Source organism: Hypanus sabinus, chromosome 1 (genome assembly GCF_030144855.1).
Source record: "Hypanus sabinus isolate sHypSab1 chromosome 1, sHypSab1.hap1, whole genome shotgun sequence".
In the NCBI taxonomy this organism is placed as follows: Eukaryota; Metazoa; Chordata; class Chondrichthyes; order Myliobatiformes; family Dasyatidae; genus Hypanus; species Hypanus sabinus.
Genome location: NC_082706.1, coordinates 22,384,788 through 22,407,728, shown reverse-complemented (window position 1 = coordinate 22,407,728; position 22,941 = coordinate 22,384,788). Strand labels below are relative to the sequence as shown.

At 43.7% G+C, this 22,941-nt stretch overlaps 1 protein-coding gene across 4 annotated transcripts in view; it reads right to left on the bottom strand.

The window, feature by feature from the left end:
• Positions 1-22,941, bottom strand: part of LOC132391830 (solute carrier family 23 member 2-like) — a 111,431-nt gene that overhangs the window by 68,988 nt on the left and 19,502 nt on the right. For all 4 annotated transcript variants that reach the window (XM_059965513.1, XM_059965498.1, XM_059965487.1 and 1 more), the window contains one exon: positions 716-814. In XM_059965513.1, coding sequence (XP_059821496.1) covers positions 716-814 — 99 coding nt within the window. The remainder of the gene's footprint in view (positions 1-715; positions 815-22,941) is intronic.

Sequence of the window (22,941 nt, the reverse complement as noted above, 5' to 3'; positions counted from 1 at the left end):
TGGAATTGGTGGGCAAGGGGATCTGTTTTCATGCTGTATGACTTCAGGAAATACCTGTTCCATTCCGCATGATGCTTTGGACTTCATTTGGGATACAGTTTCCTTCTGGATGTGAATAGGATACCAGCACTGCTTCTACCTGAACACACATCCCAGTTGAATAGTGAGGGGGTGATATTAAAACATCGGTGCACGCCATCACTCTGTGTGCCTAGTGACCTTTGTGTGCCAAAGGCATGGTTCCCCTGGAGATGTGCTTCCAGATCAGATTTCCCTTTAACATTTGATTGCGGTGCATACAAGGACATAATAGAGCTTCTGGGTCGATGGATTGTTTTACCATCTCAAGTTCCTGCAATAATGAACTGACCACTGAAACTCATATCAGTGTCTGAACAGATCACTAACACTGGCAGTGAAGCTAATAGCGGTTGTTCTTACCTCTGCCAGTAGCAAGGGAATCTCAAACACAAGAAATTCTGCAGATTCTGGAAATCCAAAGCAACGTGCACAAAATGTCGGAGGAACTCAGCTGCTCAGGCAGCCTCGATGGAAATGAACAAACAATCGACTTTTTGGGCTGAAACCCTTCTTCAAAACAGAAATCTAAATCCTAATTGCAGGTATCTGGATGCATTTTAGATCTAAACTTGGCTCCTCCTGTATTCTGTGAACACATTGGTGGATGATTGAAACATGTCACAACTATTCTTACCTTCTCTGCCATGTTGTTATCTTTCCCATACACCGCCATCAGCTCAGTGACCTCCGTGTCCTGCTCACTGCTGGCTGGAACAACTCCATTAATCACCACCTAGGAATGGAAGAGACAGGGGTTCAGATGAAGTTGGCAACAACTGGTTGGCAAAGCAACAAATGGCTCCGTGGGACTCCCAACCAGCTGGAGACTTCAGGCATTTAGAAACCATTTCTTGTTCCTGAGGTCACTACGCTTGGTCCCATCAACCGAACACCTAACAATCCCATGTTCTCACTAATTTTCCCAGTAGCCTAAACTCCCCACATTCAAAGGTTAAAAGGTTCAAAGTAAATTTATTAGCAAAGGGCATGTATGCCATCATATACGAGGGGTGATTGGTAAGTTTGTGGCCAAAAGTAGGAGTCAATTTTAGAAAACCTAGCACATTTATTTTTCAACATAGCCCCCTCCTTCATTTACACACTTAGTGCAGCAGTCACAGAGCATACAGATCTTGGACCTCCAGAAAGTGTCTACAGCAGGAGTGATTGATAAGTTTGTGGTCTAAGGTAGAAAGAGATGAGTTATTAACTTCAAACTTTCTGCACAATCACTCAAAGAGTTGAATTGCATGTGCACGTAACGAGAGCTGTATAACTCATCTCCTCCTACCTTAGGCCACGAAGTTATCCATCACCCATGCTATGGACACTTTCTGGAGGTCCAAAATCCATATGCTCCATGACCGCTGGACTAAGTATGTAAATGTAGGAGGGACTATGTTAAAAAAAAATAAATGTGCTAGGTATTCTAGAATTGACTCCTCCTACCTTAGGCCACGAACTTATCAATCACCCCTCGTACAATTCCGAGATTAATTTTCTAGTGGGGACACTCAGTAAATGCACAATTGAATAATAACCATAATAGAAACAGTGAAAGACCACACCAACTTGGGTTTTCAAAACGTGTAAGAGACACAAAATGTGCAAATACAAAAAGAATGAAATGATAACAATATATAAATAAGCAATAAATATCAAGAACGAGATGGGCCATATCTACTACCTTTTGTAGAATTTCCATTCAGGTGCATTGGTGTTTCCATACCAGCTGTGATGCGGTCAGTCAACATATTTTCCGCCACACATCTACAGAAGTTTATCAATGATTTAGATGTCATTTTGAATCTTTGCGAACTCCTAAGGACGTAGAGGCGCTGCCGTGCTTTCTTTCAACCCCTCCTCGCAGATTCCACCACTCACCCCCACAGCAGGGATAATTTACAGTGCCAAATTAAGCTAGAAACACGCACACCTTTGGAAAGTGGAGGGAACCTACACAGTCACAGGGAGAACTTGCCAACTCTGTATGGACAACACCCAAGTCAAATTATCGTGGGCAAAGAAGGCAGCGAGGATATATAGTGACTGCCAAAACTGTAACTGATAAAGACCTTAAATCCACATACACAGTCAGAGAAACACCGAAAGAAATTCCTTCAACATTGGAAATTCTTGGGAAGGAAAACAGCTCAAAATGGCTTAACGGACTTAAATATCTGACAAGGAGTGATGTTTGGAAAACCAAGCACAAGTGCACGTGCTGGAGATATTGCTGAGGTTCTGAGTCCCTGGAAAGAGCAACCGAGGCCAGTTCACTTCATTTTGCCACCACAATACAGACTTCGCATGACATTTATAGAGTCAAAGGGCACTGCAGCACAGAAACAGGCCACTTTGGCCCATCAAGTTCATGCCACCCTGGTCTTCTGCCTAGTCTGCCTTCCTGCACCGAGACCATAGGCCATCATACCCCTCTTATTTCATATACCTATCCAAACTTTTCTTAAGTGTTACAATTGAGTTGACATCTACCACTTCCCTGGCAGCTCATTCCACACGCACCATGCCCTGAGTGAAGAAGTAGCCCTTTCCCCAATCTCCCTTAAATATTTCACCTATGGCTTCCAGTTCTAATCTCACCCACCATGAGGGCAGAAAGCCTGCAAGTATTCATTCTAACTATAATTTTAATAAATTTATATACCTCCATAAGATCTCCCCTCATTCTCCTGTGATCCAGTGAAGAAAGTCTTCACCTAGTCAACCTTTTCCCTCTAACATGGGTCCACAAGTTCCAGCAATATCTTTGTAAATACTCTCAGCAGCATTTCCAGGCTATTGATGTCTTTTCTGTAGCTACCTGACCAAAACTGCACAAAATATTGCAAAATCAGCCTCACCGATGTCTTATACACCTTCAACATAACATCCAACACCTGCACTCAACCTGTTTTACGAAGAGAACTGGATTCAACTCCTTTGACACTGTGACTACTAAAACTCCACCTCTCAAAGTCCCAGCTCCCTTGGTTTGGTGCTGTTGGATTGTGATATCTGAGAGCTTTACCAGAAACGGGCATCACCTTTGTTTGTCATCCAGAACATCACAAGCAAAGCCCTCAGGTTAGACTGAAAAACTGGGGGGGGGGGGCTCAGACCTTTACCTGCGGCACAGCATTTTGCCAGGTCCCACGAGAAAGGTTGCTAATTTGGGTGCTGAAAATGAGCAAGAACAGCAAGAACAGTCTACCGCAGCTGCTACCCGCCAGCAGGAAAAGGCCCTCAATGCTACATTCACCATGGCAGCCAAATATCAGAGGTTATGTGTCATGATTTAGGCATACATGGAGACAGAGAGACACACACACACACAGAGGATGTTTCCATTAGTTGGTGGCTAGGCAGAGCTCAGAATATAGGGACATCCCTTTACAAATAATGTGGGGAGATTTCTTCAGCCAAAGGCTGGTGCACCTGTGGAATTAGTTACCACAGATAGCTGTGCAGGCCAAGTCATTGACAGACACTAATAGGTTTCAGATTGGTGAAGGGTTAGGGGGGGTTAAGGGGAGAAAAGGGTTGAAAAAAAATCAGCCATGATTAAATAGCAGAGCAAACTCAATGGGCTGAATGGCTAAATTCTGCTCCTAAATCTTCTAGCCTTGTGCAGGGATATTAATTGCTGGGCAATGAGACACATAGGGAAAATATAGAGTGTAAACAAATATCATAAAATATTTCACAACAAATAGATGCTTCAAGCCGACCTCTTCAGCAAGGTACATCTCACACACCTAGTCCACACAATCTTCCACGCACAGATTACCTGTCGATACAAAACTGCTTCCTATCCTCCAAGAGGATGGCACAGCAAGTTGGGCTGCTGCCTCACTGATCTAGCCAGCCAGGTTCAATGCTGTCTGTGTGGAGCTTACATGTTCTGCCCGAGAATATGCTAGTTTCCTCTGGGTGCTCCGGATTTCTTCCAACATCCCAAAGGAAGTGCAGGTTGGTAGGTTAAAACATCACAGTACCCCAGTGGGTGGTAGAATCTGGGAGGAGCTGACTGGAATGTGGGGAGAATAGGCTGCAGGGAAAATTAATGGATCACTCTGTGTCAGCACAAATTCAGTGGCCTGAATGGCCTCCCTTGATGTACGTAAACTGAGAAAGGAGGCAAAGATCAACAGGAATCTAAAGGCCACCAGAAATCCTCACCAGGATGAAGGAGATGGTCCTCTTCCACAAAAAAAACCTATTAAGTAAATTCCTTGAGCAAACACGAGGAAATCTGCAGATGCTGGAAATTCAAACAACAACACACACAAAATGCTGGTGGAACACAGCAGGCCAGGCAGCAAATATAGGGCTTTGGAGCCATCTTATTCGGGGTCCCTTGGGTGCCTACTGGCCTTCTAAAAAGCCTCTACATCCACAACTCAAGACCATCAAAATATACAGTTGCTTTCTGGTTACGAGGTCTCCAGTTTCTTACAAATGCTTCCAATACTCGGTCACTTGGTGCGTATTCAATGCTGGCAGAGTATTTTTCCAGTGCCAATCCCCAGGTTCAGGAAGTACCTGCATTTCAGCAGTTACACACTGAAAAATAAAACCAAATCCAATTTCATGCTGTTAATGGGATTTACTCATATTACATCCAATTTGGATCCCACAAAAGACCAAATTATATTTCGACTTAAACTAAGTGTTAAAATATACACCTGCAAATTCTGCACTAGTTACATCTCTGTGATAGTTCCTGCCTGTTACTGTAAGGAACAATGATTGAGCAAAGCCTAATTTTGGGGCTTTTTTGGGCAGTTTTAGGTCAACACATTAGATTCAGGCAAGAGATCAGTTAGAAAAACAACTCACAAATAAATAATAAAAAGAATTGAATTGACTTTATTTCTTAAATTATGGCTAACATGAGAGGGGACAAGGTACTGGGGAGTAGGTACAGAGGAGATGTCAGGGCTAAGTTTTTTTAAACGCAGTGAGTGGTGAGTGCGTGGAATGGGCTGCCAGTGATGGTGGTGGAGGCGGAAATGATAGGGTCTTTTAAGAGACTCCTGGACAGGTACACGGAGCTTAGAAGACGAGAGGGCTATGGGTAACCCTAGGTAATTTCTAAAGTAAGTACATGTCCGGCACAGCAATTTGCAACCCAGACTGGGACAGAGAATACAGTTTGCATGAAGCATGTGCAAGTATGCGACCCATCACCCACGAATAAATGGCAGAACAGACTCGATGGGCCAAGTGATCTATTTCTGCTCCTGTGCCTTATGGCTCATTACATAAGGCACAAGTCTAAGTCAACTATTGTAAACCAAAGAATGGGGAACCTGAAACAAATTGAGGGGAGGGTTCAGAAATTTTGTTGAATTGGTATGTTTTGATGTGAACAAGAGGGAATTAAAACCTTTTTGGACATGCGCATATACACAAACACCCACGGCCTCTCTTTCGGAAGCAACACCCCGGATCAATATCAGCTCCTTTCCTTTCGCACGAGTCAGACACTGTCTGCCAGCCTGAATGGGGGCTTTCCAGAGCAAGGTCTTGGTGAAAAAGGTACATAACATAGATAACCTTCTCCAAACAGCCTCCTCCCCAATCCTTCCCTTCTCACTCCTCCCTGTGCCCCATCCCTCTTCCTCTCTGGATCAAATCCTTCCCAACTCAAGACCACCCACAATCTCCACCACTCGCCCTTCGCAGGGCCCCTATCCTTCCTCTCCACCTGTTTCCTGCTGCCATACTGCGCAAAGGTCAATGTCCTTTCCCAGGATCTCCCCTGTTCAAACCCCAAGTGACCCTTTCACTGGAGGGGGGGGGGGGGGGGGAATGTTGCTTACTCCCAGCATCCAGTTCCATGGAACAATAGAGGCAGATTCATGCAGTGAAAGCTGGAGTTTGCCACAGGATCATCATTATCACTCTGCATATATGATTACCCTAAAATTCCATCTCTGCCATAGAGAGATACAAAAGGAAACAGGTATTTTGACCCAATGTGTGCACCAACCTACGGGTGCCAATATCAGCTGCACGCAGGTTTCCCAACTGTCCATCTTAAGCATAGATGGACAATGTGTTATATTATTACATAAGAGTATCTACAAAGAAAAATGGAGGTCAGGATGTAAATGAATGCTTGAATATCCAGTTCCAGTTTTTGGTGGTGACTTCTTAGGTTTCAGCTCAGAGTAAATTGGAGATTTTAAAGAATCAAATTACACACAGTAGCCACTTTAGTAGGCGCACCTGTACACCTGCTTATTACAAATCTAATTAGCCGTTCACGTAGCAGCAACTCCATGCATAAAAGCATGCAGACATGGCCAAGAGGTTCAATTGTTGTTCAGGGCAAACATCAGAATGGGGAAGAAATTTGATCTGAGCAACTCTGACCGTGGAATGACTGTTGGAGTCAGACGGGGTGGTTTCAGCATCTCAGAAACAAATCTTCTGGGATTTTATGTATTTACTGACAGGCAGCTCATTACACGTCCTTCCAGCCCTTTGAGCAGTACCACCTAGCAACCCAAAATTCAGCCCTGGCATAATCAAATGACAGTTTACAATGATCAATTAACCTACTAACTGGTAAGTTTTTGGACTGTGGGAGGAAATCTGAGCACCTGGAGAGAACCCACACATTCCATGGGGGAAACGTAAAGTTTCTCCTTTCAGAGTTCTTTTCCGAGTTCTGACTTGAGTTGTAATGGTGTCACGCCAACTGCTAAGCTGCCTCCAGGGTTGATAGGGAACGGTGAGAGAAACAAAGACACCTGTCAGTGGTGGTTCTGTGGGCAAAAACGCCTTTTAATAAGTGTGGTCAGAGGCAAATGAACAACTGGTTCAAGCTGACAGGAAGGCGACAATAACTCAAATAACCACACATTACAACAGTAGTGTGCAGAAGAGCATCTCTGAATATACAATATGAACTTTAAAGCAGAAGATCACGATCATACTATGTCTGGTCACTTTATTAGGTACATGAGGTGCATCTTTCTCTCAAGCTCTCGCACTCTCGTGACCAATTCCAGTAACACACTCTTGAACTCCCAAGTTCCAATGCTTATGCTGGCCTCAGGACCTGATAAAGCCCATCCACTGCACTTCCTGCCCAAATACCTCATTAGACAGATATGAAAATCACCAAATCAGGCATGTTGAGCAGCCTCATAGAAGGAAGCTCGTACTGAATTCAACAATCTTTTTAAGCAAAACAGAAAAATTATGCAATTTCTTCTTTAGACGAATGAGCAGAATGCACGAAGAAAGTTCTGTCATTTACAGACTCTACTTGAGATGCTGGACCAGGTAGAATCATTCCAGCGTATGCCTTGTGAACACAGCAGCTCAGTTTTTGCATCACTGTACAAAGGACTTCAGTCTGCTTCCAATCACAATGCCCTTGGTAATTCATTGTTAACCAAGCAATCATGGGTTATTGAACAAAAGCAATGAGTTAGTTCATAAATCAGGCATGACACAATTGATTGGTGATGGGATACAGGAGGTCTGAATGCATTCCCGCAATTCAATGTCCTGGCCCATCTTCAGGTCAAGCAAGATGTTCAAACCTGGAGGAGATCACAATAGGTCCCAATCTTGTTGGTCTGCAGTGAGAAGAATGAGGGGTATAGATAAGCGTAAATGCAAGCAGGCTTTTTCCACTGAGGTAGGGTGAGACTACAACCAGAGATCATGGGTTAATGGTGAAAAGTTTAAGGGACATCCTAGCCAAGTAGGGCCTCAAAAGAAGGGAAACGTCTTTACTCAGAGGGTCGTGAGAGTGTGGAATGAGCTGCCAAGACAAGTGGTACATGTGAGCTTGAGTTCAAGAAAAGTTTGGATAGGTACATGGATAGTAGGGATATGGAGGGTCATGGTACTGGGGCAGGTTGATGGGGAATAGTTTAATGGTTTCAGCATGGACCAGATGGCTTGAAGAGCCTGTTTTTGTTCTGTACTTCTCTATGACTCTAAGTCACAGGATCCATGTTTTTACTAGTGCATCCCCAAAGCTTACAGAAGGCACCAAATGCACCTATTTTAACTTTATTTATTGAGATACAGTGCGGAAAAGGCCTTTCAGCCATGCCACCAAACAATCCTAGCTTAATCACAGGACAATTTACAACGACCAAATAACCTACCAACCAGTACGTCTTTACAGTGGGAGGAAACCCACGCGGTCACGGGGCAAATGTACAAACTCCATACAGGCAGCAACAGTAATTAAACCACCACTCTAGCGGGCCACGCCAGACTCATCAGGTCAGCTGTAGATGCCAGGCCAGAGCTGCCCACACAGTTCCCAAAGTGGCATCGCGCTGCTTGGGGAAGCTGGCTGCCAGTTCCCAGCCAGGAGCTGTGAGGTGGTCAGACCTCAGTACGTGTGGGGTACCGTACATCTACAGTGCAGGGGACTTTGGGCCTGCAGTGGAGCATGGTGAGTCACACAGCGCAGTGTCACAGGAGGAGGTGCTGGTACCTCTCGGCTCGAATACAATCCTAATTGTTGATGCCGTGTGGAGTTTGCACATTCTAACTGTGGAGGCCCAGATGCTTGTGTCTGCCCAGATCCCAAAGAAATGTGTTAATTGGTATAATTGGTTACAGCAAATCACCACTAGTGTACGTGAGCGGCAGGAGAGTCAGGCTGCAGTTGAAAGGCACATTAGTTGAGGAAAAAAAAGTGGGATATTGGAAAGTACGTTTGATGGCTCTGGGCCTGTACTCACTACAGTTTAGAAGAATGCGAGAGGATGTCATTGAAACCAATTAAATATTGAAAGGTCTGGATAGAGTGGATACAGAGAGGATATTTCCCATTGAGGGGAGTGTCTGGAGCCTCAGAATATAAGCACATCTCTTCAGAACAGATGAGGAGGAATTTCTTTAGCCCGAAGATTCAATGCCACAGAGAACTATGGAGGTCAAGTCATTGGGTATATTTAAAGTGGAGGTTGATAGGTTCTTGAGTAGAAAAGAAGGCAAAGATTACAGGGAAAAGACAAGAGAATGGATTTGAGAGGGATAGCAAATCAGCTATGATGGAATGGCACAGCAGACTTGATGGGATAAACCGTCTAATTCTGCAACTACACCTGATGGTGTTATTAATAGGAGTGTTTTGGTATTTGGCACAGACTCCGTGGATTAAACGATGATCTCTTAAAAGGAAATATAAAACATTGAGAACTTGCTAAGATTTTCCATGAAAAAACAGTTAATCAATATCAGATTTTAAAATAGCAGGCAAAGATGGATTTCTTTCAGATCTAGCTTCAGGCATTGATCCTTAGTTACATAGAGCCTGCAGCATGGAACAAACCATTCGGCCCAACCAGCTGGTGGAGGCTTACACACACTGCATGAGTCCCTCCCTCTCGCAGCTGCCTCATCAGCAGAGGAGTGGCTTTGTATAGCGCAACACTGTGCAAAGATACCGAATGTAGCTTCTACGGCTTCAGCTGAGAAAGGAAATAACTGGTTCCAAAACACTGTATGCCACAAGATACTGAAAAGAGAAGCGTTTATATCAAACAACAACACACACAAAATGCTGGTAGGCTAGGCAGCATCTAGGAGAAAAGTACAGTCGACATTTCCTGGCTGAAGGGTCTTGGAGAGATTAAAACAGGAACAGGGATGGGGTAAGAAAGGGAGGAGCGGCATTAACGGAAGTTAGAGAAGTCAACGTTTATATCAAGTTATCTCTATTGCACCATACTGTATGTGTCAACGTGGAGTAGGGAGTGAGTTTGTAAATCTGGCAGGGGCAATGTGTGTTGGGAGTGGCGAGGATGGAGCACCACGGGAGGGGTGGCAAAGAAGGAGTGCCAGGGGTGAGGGGGGTGGTGGTGACACGAGTACAGACACACACACAGCCCTGAGACACTAGACAAGAGCATTTGATTCCTAACAATTGGTTATTGATCAGTACAGAATGTCTCTCTGGTGCTTCCTGCACTTCCCATTTTCTCAGCCGTGTTTCCCCTCTCCTTGCTCTGTTCCCACTCAGTCCACAATAGAGACCCACAGAAGTATCAGCTTTCTCATCACTCACATGTCATGAAACTTGTTTGTTTTATGACAGTGCCTTAGCTATATATTTGTGCCTAAGACTTTAGCATAGTACCGTACACCATGGTCGATAGGGTCATCTGCTCACCCAGGTTACTGTATATGACATAAAAGGGTGGCATGTGAAGTCCTAGCTGAAAGGCTTCCTCACTGGGGATGGGCTCACTTAAGTCTTCCAACCTTGCATGGTTGCCTTTAAATTTCTTCCCAAGATGCAGAAGTAGAAGTGCTCTGCTGAACACTTCCTCCCATGTGCCTCTCCCTGCCCCATGCCAGCAACAGGCTCCTGGATTGAGTCATCTCCTTCTTCCAATGGACAAGAAATTCCTTTGTGTACGTTCCTCCACTTCTTCCCTGGCCCTCCACTATCCACACTGAACCAGTTCCACTTAGACTTCTTTCTCCAAATACAAGCAACGTCGTGGACAACCGGTTGATCTTTTGCTACTTTCAACCCAACCAAGGCTCGGCATCAAGGTGAAGCCATACCAGAGCTGTGTACTGTCCACTCTCTTGTACAGGTCAGAACGCTGGTGCGTGACAGTGAACGACCTGGCCAAGCTGCCGTTAATCCACACTATTATGCTCCAGAAGATGCTCCATTTTTTTCTAGCCAAGAAAGATCTACTCCTTCAGTGTCACCAAGAGGACATGGCCAAGATCATTGTGAGGAACTATTGGGAGATGGATTGGGCGTGTAAGGAGAAGAGAGGCCAACTCCTTCATCAAGACAGCACTTCATTGGACCCCTGAAGGGTGCAGGAAACATGGAAGATCAAAGACAACTTGGCGCCATATCGTAGAGGCAGAAATGAGGACCCTGAACCATAGCTGGACACAATAGAGAAGGTGGCCAAGGACAGATAGAGATGGATGGACCTTCATTGTTTCCTTGAACTCCAGTGGTGTAAAAGACAATAACTAACTAAGCCTCAGCATCCTTTTATGGGAGGGAGTTCTATATTATTTGCAAGGGCAAGGTAAAGTAGTATTTTGGAACCAAAGCATCTGGATGGGGCTAAGACACTGATTTGAAACTGTATCACTGACAAGTAGAATGGCACTAATGTTCTGTATTTCCTCATATTCCAGTTTCTTATGTATTCATAGTGTAAAGAAAAGGATTTGCACTTGTAAACTTTCTGTTGTATTTTAAGCAATGCTTTGAGGGTGGATTTATTTACAGTTACCACCTACACAAAATGATAATATAGGGCACACTCGCCTTTTTACTTAAGACATGGAGGCTTAACACACTGGCTTTTGTGCAAGATTTGCTGTAGTTCCACCTCTGTAATGGTTGCACAAAGGCAATACATGGAGGCGGCCATTTGGCCCCATGTACCTGCTTCACCATTCAACACCTCCAAAGGCTCAGCTCTGTTCTAATGGCCCCTCATTTGCAAGTTCCCTCTGCGCCTGAGGAAGCTTCTCCAGGAAATGCAGAGAGTGGAGAACTGCTGCACACAAGCATGTAAGATCGGTCCCAGTCACTTCAAGCAGAGCGGCCACCAAGCTTGGTCGGTGATATACACCAGCGTCTCTGCTCTCTCTGGACAGCAACCCAGTGCCCCCAGGAAAAGCCACCCATAACACAAATCCGTAAAAGTGGTCATTTGACCCTCTATCATATTTCTACTGGCTCTTCGAAATTCCTATCTACTTAGACCCACTCACCAATGCCCATTCAAAAATGTACCAATTTCATTTTGGAATTTGTTGTTGAATCTGCTTCTACCAACTTTCCTATACAGAACTTTCAAGATGCGCAAGATTGACTACCTCATCACCTTAAAGCTATGCCCTCTGCTTAACTTTGTACCAAAAAAAGCAATTCCTCCCTGTTTACCAAATAACCTGCCTGACTTGTACTCGCTGTTCAATTCATAACCATAGAACAATTATGGTTGTTTGGGAAAAGAGGAAAACAGATTCAGATGCAACACTTTGTCATCAAAGTTCCAAAGCTGAATGGAATATGCCCTGGGACACAAGTGCCTTCAACTCCCGGACAAATGCATGCAAAAATATGCTCGGCATAGACAAGTTGTGCTGAAGGGCCTGTTTCTGGAACCAATGGCTGAGAGAGAGAACCTACACACATCTGCCTAAAGTAAAGAACTATAGCAAAACATCCCAAGGCACATCCTAGCCAAGCAGTGCCTCAAAGAGTGATCCAAGGATACCATGTCAGTAAGAAGCAGGACTTAAAAAGAACAAGTCAAAGGCATAAAGAGAAATGAGGGAGAGACTTGGCAAGGGAGCTCCGCAGCTTAGTGTCTTGGTGACTAAAGGTATGGGACAAATGGGAGAGATCATGTCCTTAGCAGGCCAGGCAGCATCTATGGAAAAGTGTACAGTCAACGTTTTGGGCTGAGACCCTTCATCAGGACGAACAGGCCGGTCCATTGCAGGTGGCAGAGAGAGAATCCTGTAGTTGTAGAAGTGACTGGGATAGGGACTCCAGGTACCTCCACATGGTGGAAAGCATGCCACATAGGACGTCGTGGGAGAAGCCAGTAAATTGAATGCAAGTACAGGCGTCTTCGCTCCCCTTACAAAGGTAGAGCGTTCCTATGAAATCTTTCTTAAGCCGGAATGGCGTAAAGTGAAAAGCCATTAATTTATATGAGAAAAATTTTCGTGAAAGCGAAAAGCCTCTTTGTAATATGAAAACAGGTTACTAATGTAGGTCTTTTGTAAAAGCGAAGTGGCGTAAAGCGAACACTCGTAAAGCGATAGACAGCTGTACCTGTGGTCCTCAGAGGGTCCGAATCGAGAGCCTTGAAAACAGATCTAGAAACCATGAAATGCACGTTGGCAGTGAAGAGTTCCCAGGAAGGATACGTGGTAGCGGGTCCGTGAGATCACGCAGTTGAATAGCTGGAGGGCAGCAGAGATCACAGAGGGGGAGCAGAGAGAGAGGGTTTCACTGAACTCCCGAAGGGAAGATTTAAATTTCTTCGGGGTCGACATCCCTGGTTAGAGACCTCACAGTGTTGAGGTCCAGTCACAAACAAAAGAAAATCTGCAGATGCTGGAAATCCAAGCAACACATACAAAATGCTGGAGGAACTCATCAGGCCAGGCACCATCAGTGGAAAAGAGTAAACAGTCAACATTTTGGGCCAAGACCCTTCATCATGACTGACTGTACTCTTTTCCATAGATGCTGCCTGGCCTGCTGAGTTCCTCCAGCATTTTGAGTGTGTTGCTTGGATTTCCAGCATCTGCAAATTTTCTCTTGTTTGAGATCAAGTACTTGTTAAGAGCACATCCAAGATTACATTAAAAAGCAAACTTAGAAGCTATTTAGACTAGTGAAAGCTACTGATCTTAACAAAGATACACTTGAAGAGGACTTTGAAACCTTAATATCCTTTGAGATGGAAAATAACCAAGGATTGTAATCTACATGCAGTCAGCAAAACAAATTTGGTCAGTTGGGAATGTCAGATTGACTAAATATGCATCTTTAAAGGAAGGTACTTTGCTATAACAGATTTCCAGCCAAGCTTTATCTTTTTGTGACTTCAATCCCTGGAAAGTTCCGACATCTAGAGCAGCAGGTTTTGGCCTGAATATAATCATCTCCAACAATCTCCAGTGTCTCACTGGGTGGCCTTTTCTTTAGCGTTTCATCTCTTTTACGAGGCCAAGTTGTTAGCCCAACACTCCACCCAGCACAGATGGAAAGCGTGCATGGAGCTAGCAGGATTCGAACCAGAGCCACTGGCCCCGAAGTCTGGTGCAGATGCCACTACACCACCGCCTGGCTTTTGACCTGAATAATCCAAGGCAGAAAACTGGGTCAGATGAAAAGAACTCACTGACTGGCCTCAGGTCCATGCACCATTTAAAGGGCAGGGATTGGAACTCCACACTAACTTACAGTCAAGAACATGGAAACAGGCTCTTTAACCCACTGACTCCATGTCATCCGTTCACACTAACCCGTTTTATTCTCTGCCTATTCCCATTAACTCCATCCAGATTCTATCACTCACCCACATACAAGGGTAACTTACACCTGCACAGTAATCCACACTGGTCAGTTAAACACAATTCTTTGGGATGTGTGAAGAAACTCACTCAGCAGCAGGGAGCACATGCAAATTCTACGCAGTCAGCTGTTACACCATTTCAGCCACTGTTCTGCGACGAATAATTCTTCCCCTCACTGATACAGTGAATTCTGGTTAAGTGGATCATCGGATAATCGGGGGTAGCTGCTTATTTGGAACAATCTTAAAGCACGAAAACTAATCCAAAAAATAGCAGGGTTCCCTTTGGGACACTATGCTGCTTAACTGGGACAGAAGATTGTGGCTGAACAGTTTAAAACTGGCGTTCACATACCATTAGATACAACATCGTGCTTGGAGCAAACAGTTTTTTAATAGCATCAATTGCGTGTGTTTGTGTTCAAAAAGCTGTGATTTTTGTCACTTACAGCTGGTGAGAAATAAGCAGTAAGGCAATTGAGAACTGTTTTGCTCACTGCAGTTTTAAACAATCAGGCTTGGAGATGCCAGAAACGGCTCGAAGTAAAAATAAAACAATTTCATTACTTCAACAAGTGAGGAACTTTGAAGGATTTGAAGGTATCGACAATCATGAAAGTTACAATGAAAGTGAAGATTTGGAGGATGCAATTGTCGTAAGCATTGTCTGAAGGTAGTCCATTATCTGTGTTCGGTGTCCGAAATGATTTTGTTTATTTACAGTCAATCTAAAGATCATGGCAATATACACTGAATGAATTGCTCTGTCAATAACTATTGGGAACTAATACACAGTTTTACAGTACTGTAGTACTATTTGTAGTGTTCTAATTTGTTCTGTATTTCACTTAAATTAGTTTACTCTCATTTTTTAAAAATATAGTTTTTACCTATTTCAATGAAAATTTGGCTAATTAGGGGAGCTGCTAAATTGGGCTGGTCCTGATGTATTCCAAAGAACTAGAATCCGTTGATATTTGGCACAGAATAACCCCATCTGTATCACCAATACTTACAACAATTGGAATTAAAATTCACCCACTTCCCAGAATTTTGCTGCAGCTCATTGAATATTGTTTGTTGGTCAAAAACATTCCTGATGACATCTAAGGAAGTGTCCTTCCATGAACTAAAGGCTGAATGAACAACTGCAATGTTTCTTATCCCACAGCTGGAAGAGAGGCTTTCGAAGTACGGAATACCATGGTAAAGCAGTAGTGTGCCCACAGTGCAATTTCAGGATATTAATTATCTGGGCACAGACATGAACTGGCATGAAAAATAAACTATCAAAGCTTGAAAGGTAAGGGGTCCTTACTTTCCTGCAATTGGCTCTTAATAACCAATCATCTCAACAGACCGAGAGGCCAAATAACACACTGCAGCAACCTTACTGTACAACTGAACCTACATTCAGCAGCCATTTTATTAGGTATTTTCTGTACCTAACAAAGTGGCACCAAGTATATGCTCCTGGTCTTCTGCTACTGTAGCCCATCTGCTTTAAGGTTCGACATGTTGTTCATTTGGAGATGCACACCACTGTTATAAATACAGTTATTTGAGTTACTGTCGCCTTCCTGTCAACATGAACCAACCTGGCCATTCTCCTCTGACCTCTCTCATTAGCAATGGATTTTCACCCACAGAACTGCCACTCACTGGATTTTTTTTTTGTTTTTCAAGCCATTCCCTGCAAACTTTAGAGACTGTTGTGCATGAAAATCCCTGGAGATCAGCAGTTTCTGAAATACTCAAACCACCCCATCTGGCACCAACAATCATTTTATAGTCAAAGTCACTTAGATCATATTGCTTCCCCATTCTGATGTTTGGTCTGAACCTCTTGACCACATCTGGATGTTTTTATGCATGGAGCTGCTCCCACATGATTGGCTGATTCGATATTGGTGTTACCGAGCAGGTGTACCTAATAAAGCAGCCACTAACTGTATTAATCTGGACGCTTTATGCAGGGGCTCCTGGATTCGCAGTAGGTTTGGAGTTGATTAGCTGAACCAGAAAATGAGCAGGACCTAAGCAACAGACACAAAATCCTAAAGTAAATCTGCAGGTCAGGCGATATCTATGGAAATAAACAAATAGCTGACATTTCGGGGCCAAGACACTCCTTCGGGGCAAAACAGCCCTAGCTTGACAATTCAGGCATTACGTGACTACTGCTTCATTTTCATGCTGGATTATGGACTGACAGGGTTGGTGTGGTGTATTCTTGTGGTTCTTCAATAGTTGTATGTAACTCGCCTTTCTGCTGGGTCTAGGTGCCTCTTATCCTGCTCCTGACTTCATTTTTAAATTCCCCTCAAACTGTAGCTTCCACATTGTGGCTCCAGAAAGCTGACGCCTCCTGCCTGCGTTAAGGTATGCAGACACCTACGGAAAGCTAAGCCGAGGAAGCAAGTTTAATCTCACCGTGGAACTTAAAAGAAAATCTGCTTTCTTAAAAAAAGAGCAGCTGCTAATTATTGCCTTGCTCCACTTAAGCTCTGAGTCAGCACGTCATTACCAATATTTCATGGCAACCATACAGGCACAGGACACCAGCTGTGATTATCATGCCAAAATTCATTGTTATCATCTGTATTTGCCTTTGAGGGTGAAGTTCCAAGTCTTCCAAACTAGCTTGATCGTGGGTCTGTGCTTCACTGGCTTCTCTTTACTAGAGTTCCAAGGGTTGGTCACTAATCAAAGCCCAAAACTGGATCAGAAGTACTATCCAATGGTCTCTAACATGGGAACAAGCACAGAGTTCAGAAGGAAAGACACCACAGGATGTTAGAGCGTTTTTCAGGGTTAGCATGTATAGCAAATAACTTCCGCAACTGACTTCAGCCATCAGGCTTCACATCTGAATATGAACTGCAGATTAAATCTAAAATGCAGCTCTGAACAATGAATTCCTAAGAACCATGAAACAACACTTAACTGGAAGACTAGACAATGCTGATTTAAATTTAGACATACAAACAAGCTGGATAAACTCAGCAGGTCGGGCAGCATCCGTTGAAATGAGCAGTCAATGTTTCGGGCCAAGACCCTTCTTTAGGACTGAAGGAGGAGGGGGGCAGGGGCTCCAAAAAGGTCGGGGGCAAGGTGGAAGGTACCAGGTGAAAAACCAATCAGAGGAAAGATCAAGGGGTAGAGGAGGGGAAGCAGGGAGGGGATAAGCCAGAGAGGTGAAGAAGGAATGAAAGCGGAAAGCACAATGGGTGGTAGTTGAAGGCAGAATCATGAGAGAGGTGATAGGCAGCTAGAAGAGGAGGCAGAGTGAAAGCGGGATGGTGGAAGGGAGAGGGAGGAAATTACCAGGTTGGAGAATTTGATGTTCATACCAAGAGGTGAAACACATTCAGTAATTGGAAAAGCATTAGGCTACAGTCGGTCAATGATCGGAACAATTTTAATGGAGCATGTGAAAGGCCCTGTTCCGATGAAAGCTACAATTATTACTAAACAACACAGTGGTTTAAATATTGAAATACGTCTGTTTCTTAAGTGTTTTATATGCATAGAAAGGTAAAATATATACTATATACTGTAAGAAAAACATTTTACTAACTGATGCTAAATAATACTGGATGTACCTGTCCCGACTTCAAATCTAACTTAAAGACGGACTCAGGAATGGAACTCATTCATAACCTGTACTTCTAAATCATCTCTAGATTACTTATAATACCTAATACAATGCAAATAGTTGTTACACTGTATTGTTGAGGGAATAATGACAAGAAAAAATAGTCTGTGCATGCTCAAACAACGAGTGCTGGAGAGAGAACTTCCGGGTTGGTTGAATCCACGCATGCGGAACCCGCGGATAAGGAGGGCCGACTGTAAATTGGCCTGTGATTAGGCTAGCATTCAATTGGGGGATTACTGGACAGCGCTTATTCCATGTTGTATCCCAATAAGAAAAAAATTAAAGCTAGGAGCAGAGGAGGCAGCCAGTCTTGGTGGAAAGATGAGCTACATATAGTTGTGATAACTGAAAAAGATCAGGAATACATATATCAAAGATACTAACAGCTACACAAGAAACCCTGTTATCCAAAAGTTCAAAGATGAAGTAGCAGGGATCACCAGATATCCAATTTAATAAGTCAGGGTCATTATTTAATTTCTGCATACATCAAACAAGATGACGCTTGTGGACAGGTCAGAGAGACCAGGATTGCACCCACCACTGCAGACAAGAAAAACAACATTACACAACATGTTTGTGGGATCCAGAAAGTAATGAAGTTGTATTCAATTGCCATATTCAAAAGGTAATCGGGTAAGTTCTTGCAAAAGTAAAATCAGTAGGGCTTTAGGAAGTGGGATGTGCCAGCATGGATTCAGACAGATATACTTTACCGATCCCGAGGAAAATTGGGTTTCATTACAGTCGCACCAACCAAGAATAGTGTAGAAATATAGCAATATTATTATTTAATTATTCATGTTTTTATAAGTAAATTATGTCAAGTGGAAATAAGCCCAGGACCAGCCTATTGGCTCAGGGTGTCTGACACTCCGAGGGAGGAGTTGTAAAGTTTGATGGCCACGGGTAGGAATGACTTCCTATGATGCTCAGTGTTGCATCTCGGTGGTATGAGTCTCTGGCTGAATGTACTCCAATGCCTAACCAGTACATTATGGAATGGATATGAGTCATTGTCCAAGATGGCATGCAACTCAGACAGCATCCTCTTTTCAGACACCACCGTCAGAGAGTCCAGTTCCACTCCCACAATCTCACTGGCCTTACGAATGAGCTGGTTGATTCTGTTGGTGTCTGCTACCCTCAGCCTGCTGCCCCAGCACACAACAGCAAACATGATAGCACTGGCCACCACAGACTTGTAGAATATGAGCCAAATGGCTCCCTTCCATGTTACCAAATGGTCAATATCATTATTCCATTATTCAGGAAGAAGGTTAAAGGAAATGCTCAAGGAGCAAACAGATCACTACCCAGGACAGTAAAGAAACTGACAAAATAACGCACGAGAAAAAGTCTTCTGATTGGGGATGTTAATAGATGAAGCCTAATGCCTCCGACACTGTTTGAAAGGATGAAGACTCACGCTCCACAGGATCATACGTAAAGGATGTGTTTCCACAGCATTTGCCACATCCCCTTCAGACGTAAGGTGCTTCTGAATTGCAAGCACCATTCTCACGTACAAATGTGGGAGATACCATGCAAAGCCAGTTCCCAGAAAGATCAATGTAACAGTGACAGGTAATGTTTAACCAGGGATATTTATTGATCAGTGTCATGGAAGAACTCTCACTCTGTTAGTCGGCACAGAAACAGGCCCTTCAGCCCATGCAAAACTGTTACTCTGCCTATTCCCATCAATCTGCACCTGGACCATAGTCCTCCACTCTCTTCTCAAAAGTCTTACTTTTATTATTCATTTATTTAGATAACAGTACAGTAACAGACGCTTCCAGGCCAGCGAGCCCAATTAAACCCACATAACCAATTAACCTACTAACCTGCAAGTCTTTGGAATGTGGGAGGAAATCCATGCGGTCACAGGGAGACCAGACAAACTCCTTACAGGCAGCAGTGGAACTGCCATAGGAATTTTTATGTCCACTTTGGGATACAACTCCATGAAAGGGTTTGTGGAGCATCACACTAGATTTTTCTCCTTGGTATCTGAGGGGGGTCTAAAACTCAACACCTTCTTCTAACCAGAGAATCAAAAAGATGGCGATGCTAAAGACCCCAGGCTACAAACAATTGAGAAGAATTTGTGGGGGTGGTGGGGATGGAGAAGGAATTACAGTCCGCCCTCCTTATCCGTGGGGGATTGGTTCCGGGACCTCTCGCGGATACCAAAATTTGCAGATGCTCAAGTCCCTTATGCAACCTGTCTCAATTCAGTGGACCTTAGGACCCAGTGGAACTCCAGACCTTATTTAATCTGTCTCAGTGCAGTGGACATTAAGACCCGGCGCCAAAGCTCTGAATGCCAGTGTTTCTGTTCACAAAAATAATCACGATCACGATTGAAAATAAAGAGGAAATAATAAAGTGATCCGAAAGAGGTGATAGGCTACGTCAGTCAACGATCGGAACAATTTTAAAGGTTAAAGTGAGTAAGGCTGTGCCCTGATGAAAGCTACAATTATTACTAAGCAACACAGTGGTTTAATTATTGGGTTTTGGGTTTTTGATCCTCGCATCAACCCGGCACAGTGGAATGCGCACTCGGGAGCAATCTGTCCTGAGTCCCGAGAACTTTCATTCCCAAGCCCGGCGCTGAAACATACGTTCTTAACTGTTTTATATGCATAGAAAGGTAAAATATATACTATATACTAAGACAAACGTTTAACCAACTGACGCTAAATAATACCGGATGTTCCTGTTCCGACTTACTTAGTAAGAGAACTTCTGATTTTTTCCGATCCTGATGCACGATAATCTACGCACATCCTCCCGTATACTTTAAATCATCTCTAGATTACTTATAATACCTAATACAATGTAAATGCTATGTAAAATGGTTGTTATACTGCATTGTTTAAGGAATAATGACAAGAAAAAAAGTCTGTACATGCTCGAACAGCAAGTGCTGGAAGAGCACTTCCGGGTTTTCGCGATCCGCGGTTGGTTGAATTCGTGAATGTGGAATCCGCGGATAAGGAGGGCCGACTGTACTGACATTTCAACCTGAAATACTGACAATTCCTTATCTCCTGTGGATGCTGCTTGACCTGCTGTGTTCCACCAGGTGACTGCTTGCTGTACCTTCTAACTTCAGCTCAAACCATGCTGTTAAGCTTGGAGATGATGAGATGGGGCACAGAGAGGGAGCAGAGTGGTGGACTGATGTGAGAAGAACTACCCAAGTGTGAATGCGGAGACGAACAAGGAAATTGTTGTGGATCTCAGGAAGGTGCAGATGAACCATGCCCACCCCATCCTACGAGTACATGGCTCCTCCATGTGCACCAAGATCCTGAGAGTCCACATCATGGTCCCATAATATTACCTCCCTAAACAAGAGGGCACAGCAGCGCCTCCACATCGAGGCAAGGCAAGGCTCCTACCACACTCCCTCCATCTGAGCTGAATTTTATAGGAGCACCATCGAGAGCATCCTCTCAAGTTGCACCTCCATTTTGTTCAGGAGCAGCAATGTTCCCTCTAAGGCGAACCGCCTGTGCTGCCAGCACACAAAGGAATTTAAACTGTGCACAAAAGTTTGTCACCCTCGACCTCGTTGGCGTCTTAAGTCTATTTCATGATCGTACTCAACCACATTTCCCTTTCTGTGGATGGTGTTGACAACGTGGAGTTTATGATGATTTGTCTGCAGAATTTTGAACTGGCTTATTTATACTGTTTTTTTTAATTGAAGAAATTATTCAGTGCTCACATGTTGTCACTGCGCAAAAAATTGCACAGCACAAGATTTTTGTGCACACTGGTCATTACAAATTAGAGGGAACATTGGGGAGCAGTCAAGCATTGGCAAAGGACAGTGAGAATGGTTGACAGGATCACTGATGTCTCCCTACCATTGATCGGGACATTTATCAGGAGTGCTGCATACGCAGGGCCCTGAGCATTAGCAGGATCTCACCCATCCACCGAGCATCCTCTTTGACTTTCCACAAACAGGCAGGAGACTTTGATGCATAAAAAACAAGAATGGACAGAATGGGAAACAGTTTCTTTCCTTCAGGCGATTAGTCTTCTGAACTCTTGTTGCATCACATTGAAAGTGTCACTGGGTTTCGGCTCTGTACCTTACAATATTTAATTCAATATTTAATTACAATATTTAATACTTTGTTTAATCGTGCATAATTCATTTGTAGGTTGTATCCTTACTTTCATAAGTTATTGTATGTTACACCCTGGTTTGGAGAACCACTGTCTCGTTTGACAGTGTCTATCTGTACATGTATACACAGATCAACAAAAAAAAGACTCCTAACAAAATGAAAAGAGATCAGTCTCAAAAAAAAGACAAATTAAATCCACTGTGATTCAATGTTGTAAAACAATAAAACATGAAAACTTCCCAGGGTGGGGGGGGGGGGGGGGGAATATTTTTTAAAAGGCACTGTATATAGTTAAATGACAATAGACTTGACTTAACTTCAGCAAATAACTTCTTAAAGGCAATTGGGCTTTCACTGGTGTAGTATGAATCTGCTGGGACAAGCAGCTACATCACATCATCTCCAAAAGGCAACGGCTTGGCACCAACAGCTCCAGTAACTTCCTTTTGGGGTTTTCGAGTGTCTCACTGTTGGCCTGCCTCCTCCCTCATTCACTCACTCACATAGATCCAAGATGAGAGATCCAAGATGTAGGATCTGTTCTTTTCACCGCAAACTCCTCCAGAACTAATCTGCCAAGTCTCTGTGCTCCTCCAACTTGGTCCCTACTGCACCTCATAAGTTAATTATTTCAATAACTGCAGCCAGAGTCTCGAATTCACTTCTAAAACCGCTCTTCTCTCTTCCTGTTGATGACAGCCTTGAGAAGAGGCAGGGCTTTTCTCTCTGGAGCGAAGGAGCATGAGAGGTAACTTGCTAGAGGTGTACGAAGGCCTTAGGCAACCCAGCTATATATACATGCCCAAGACTTTTGCACAGTACTGTAGTAATTTTATGTATTGCACTGTACTGCTACCACAAAAACAAAAAAAATTATGACATATGTGAATGATGATAGACCTGACTCTGATATGGGTTTCCACTGAAAGTGGGAAGGGGGGCAGGGAGAAGGGAATCGTGGTTGGGA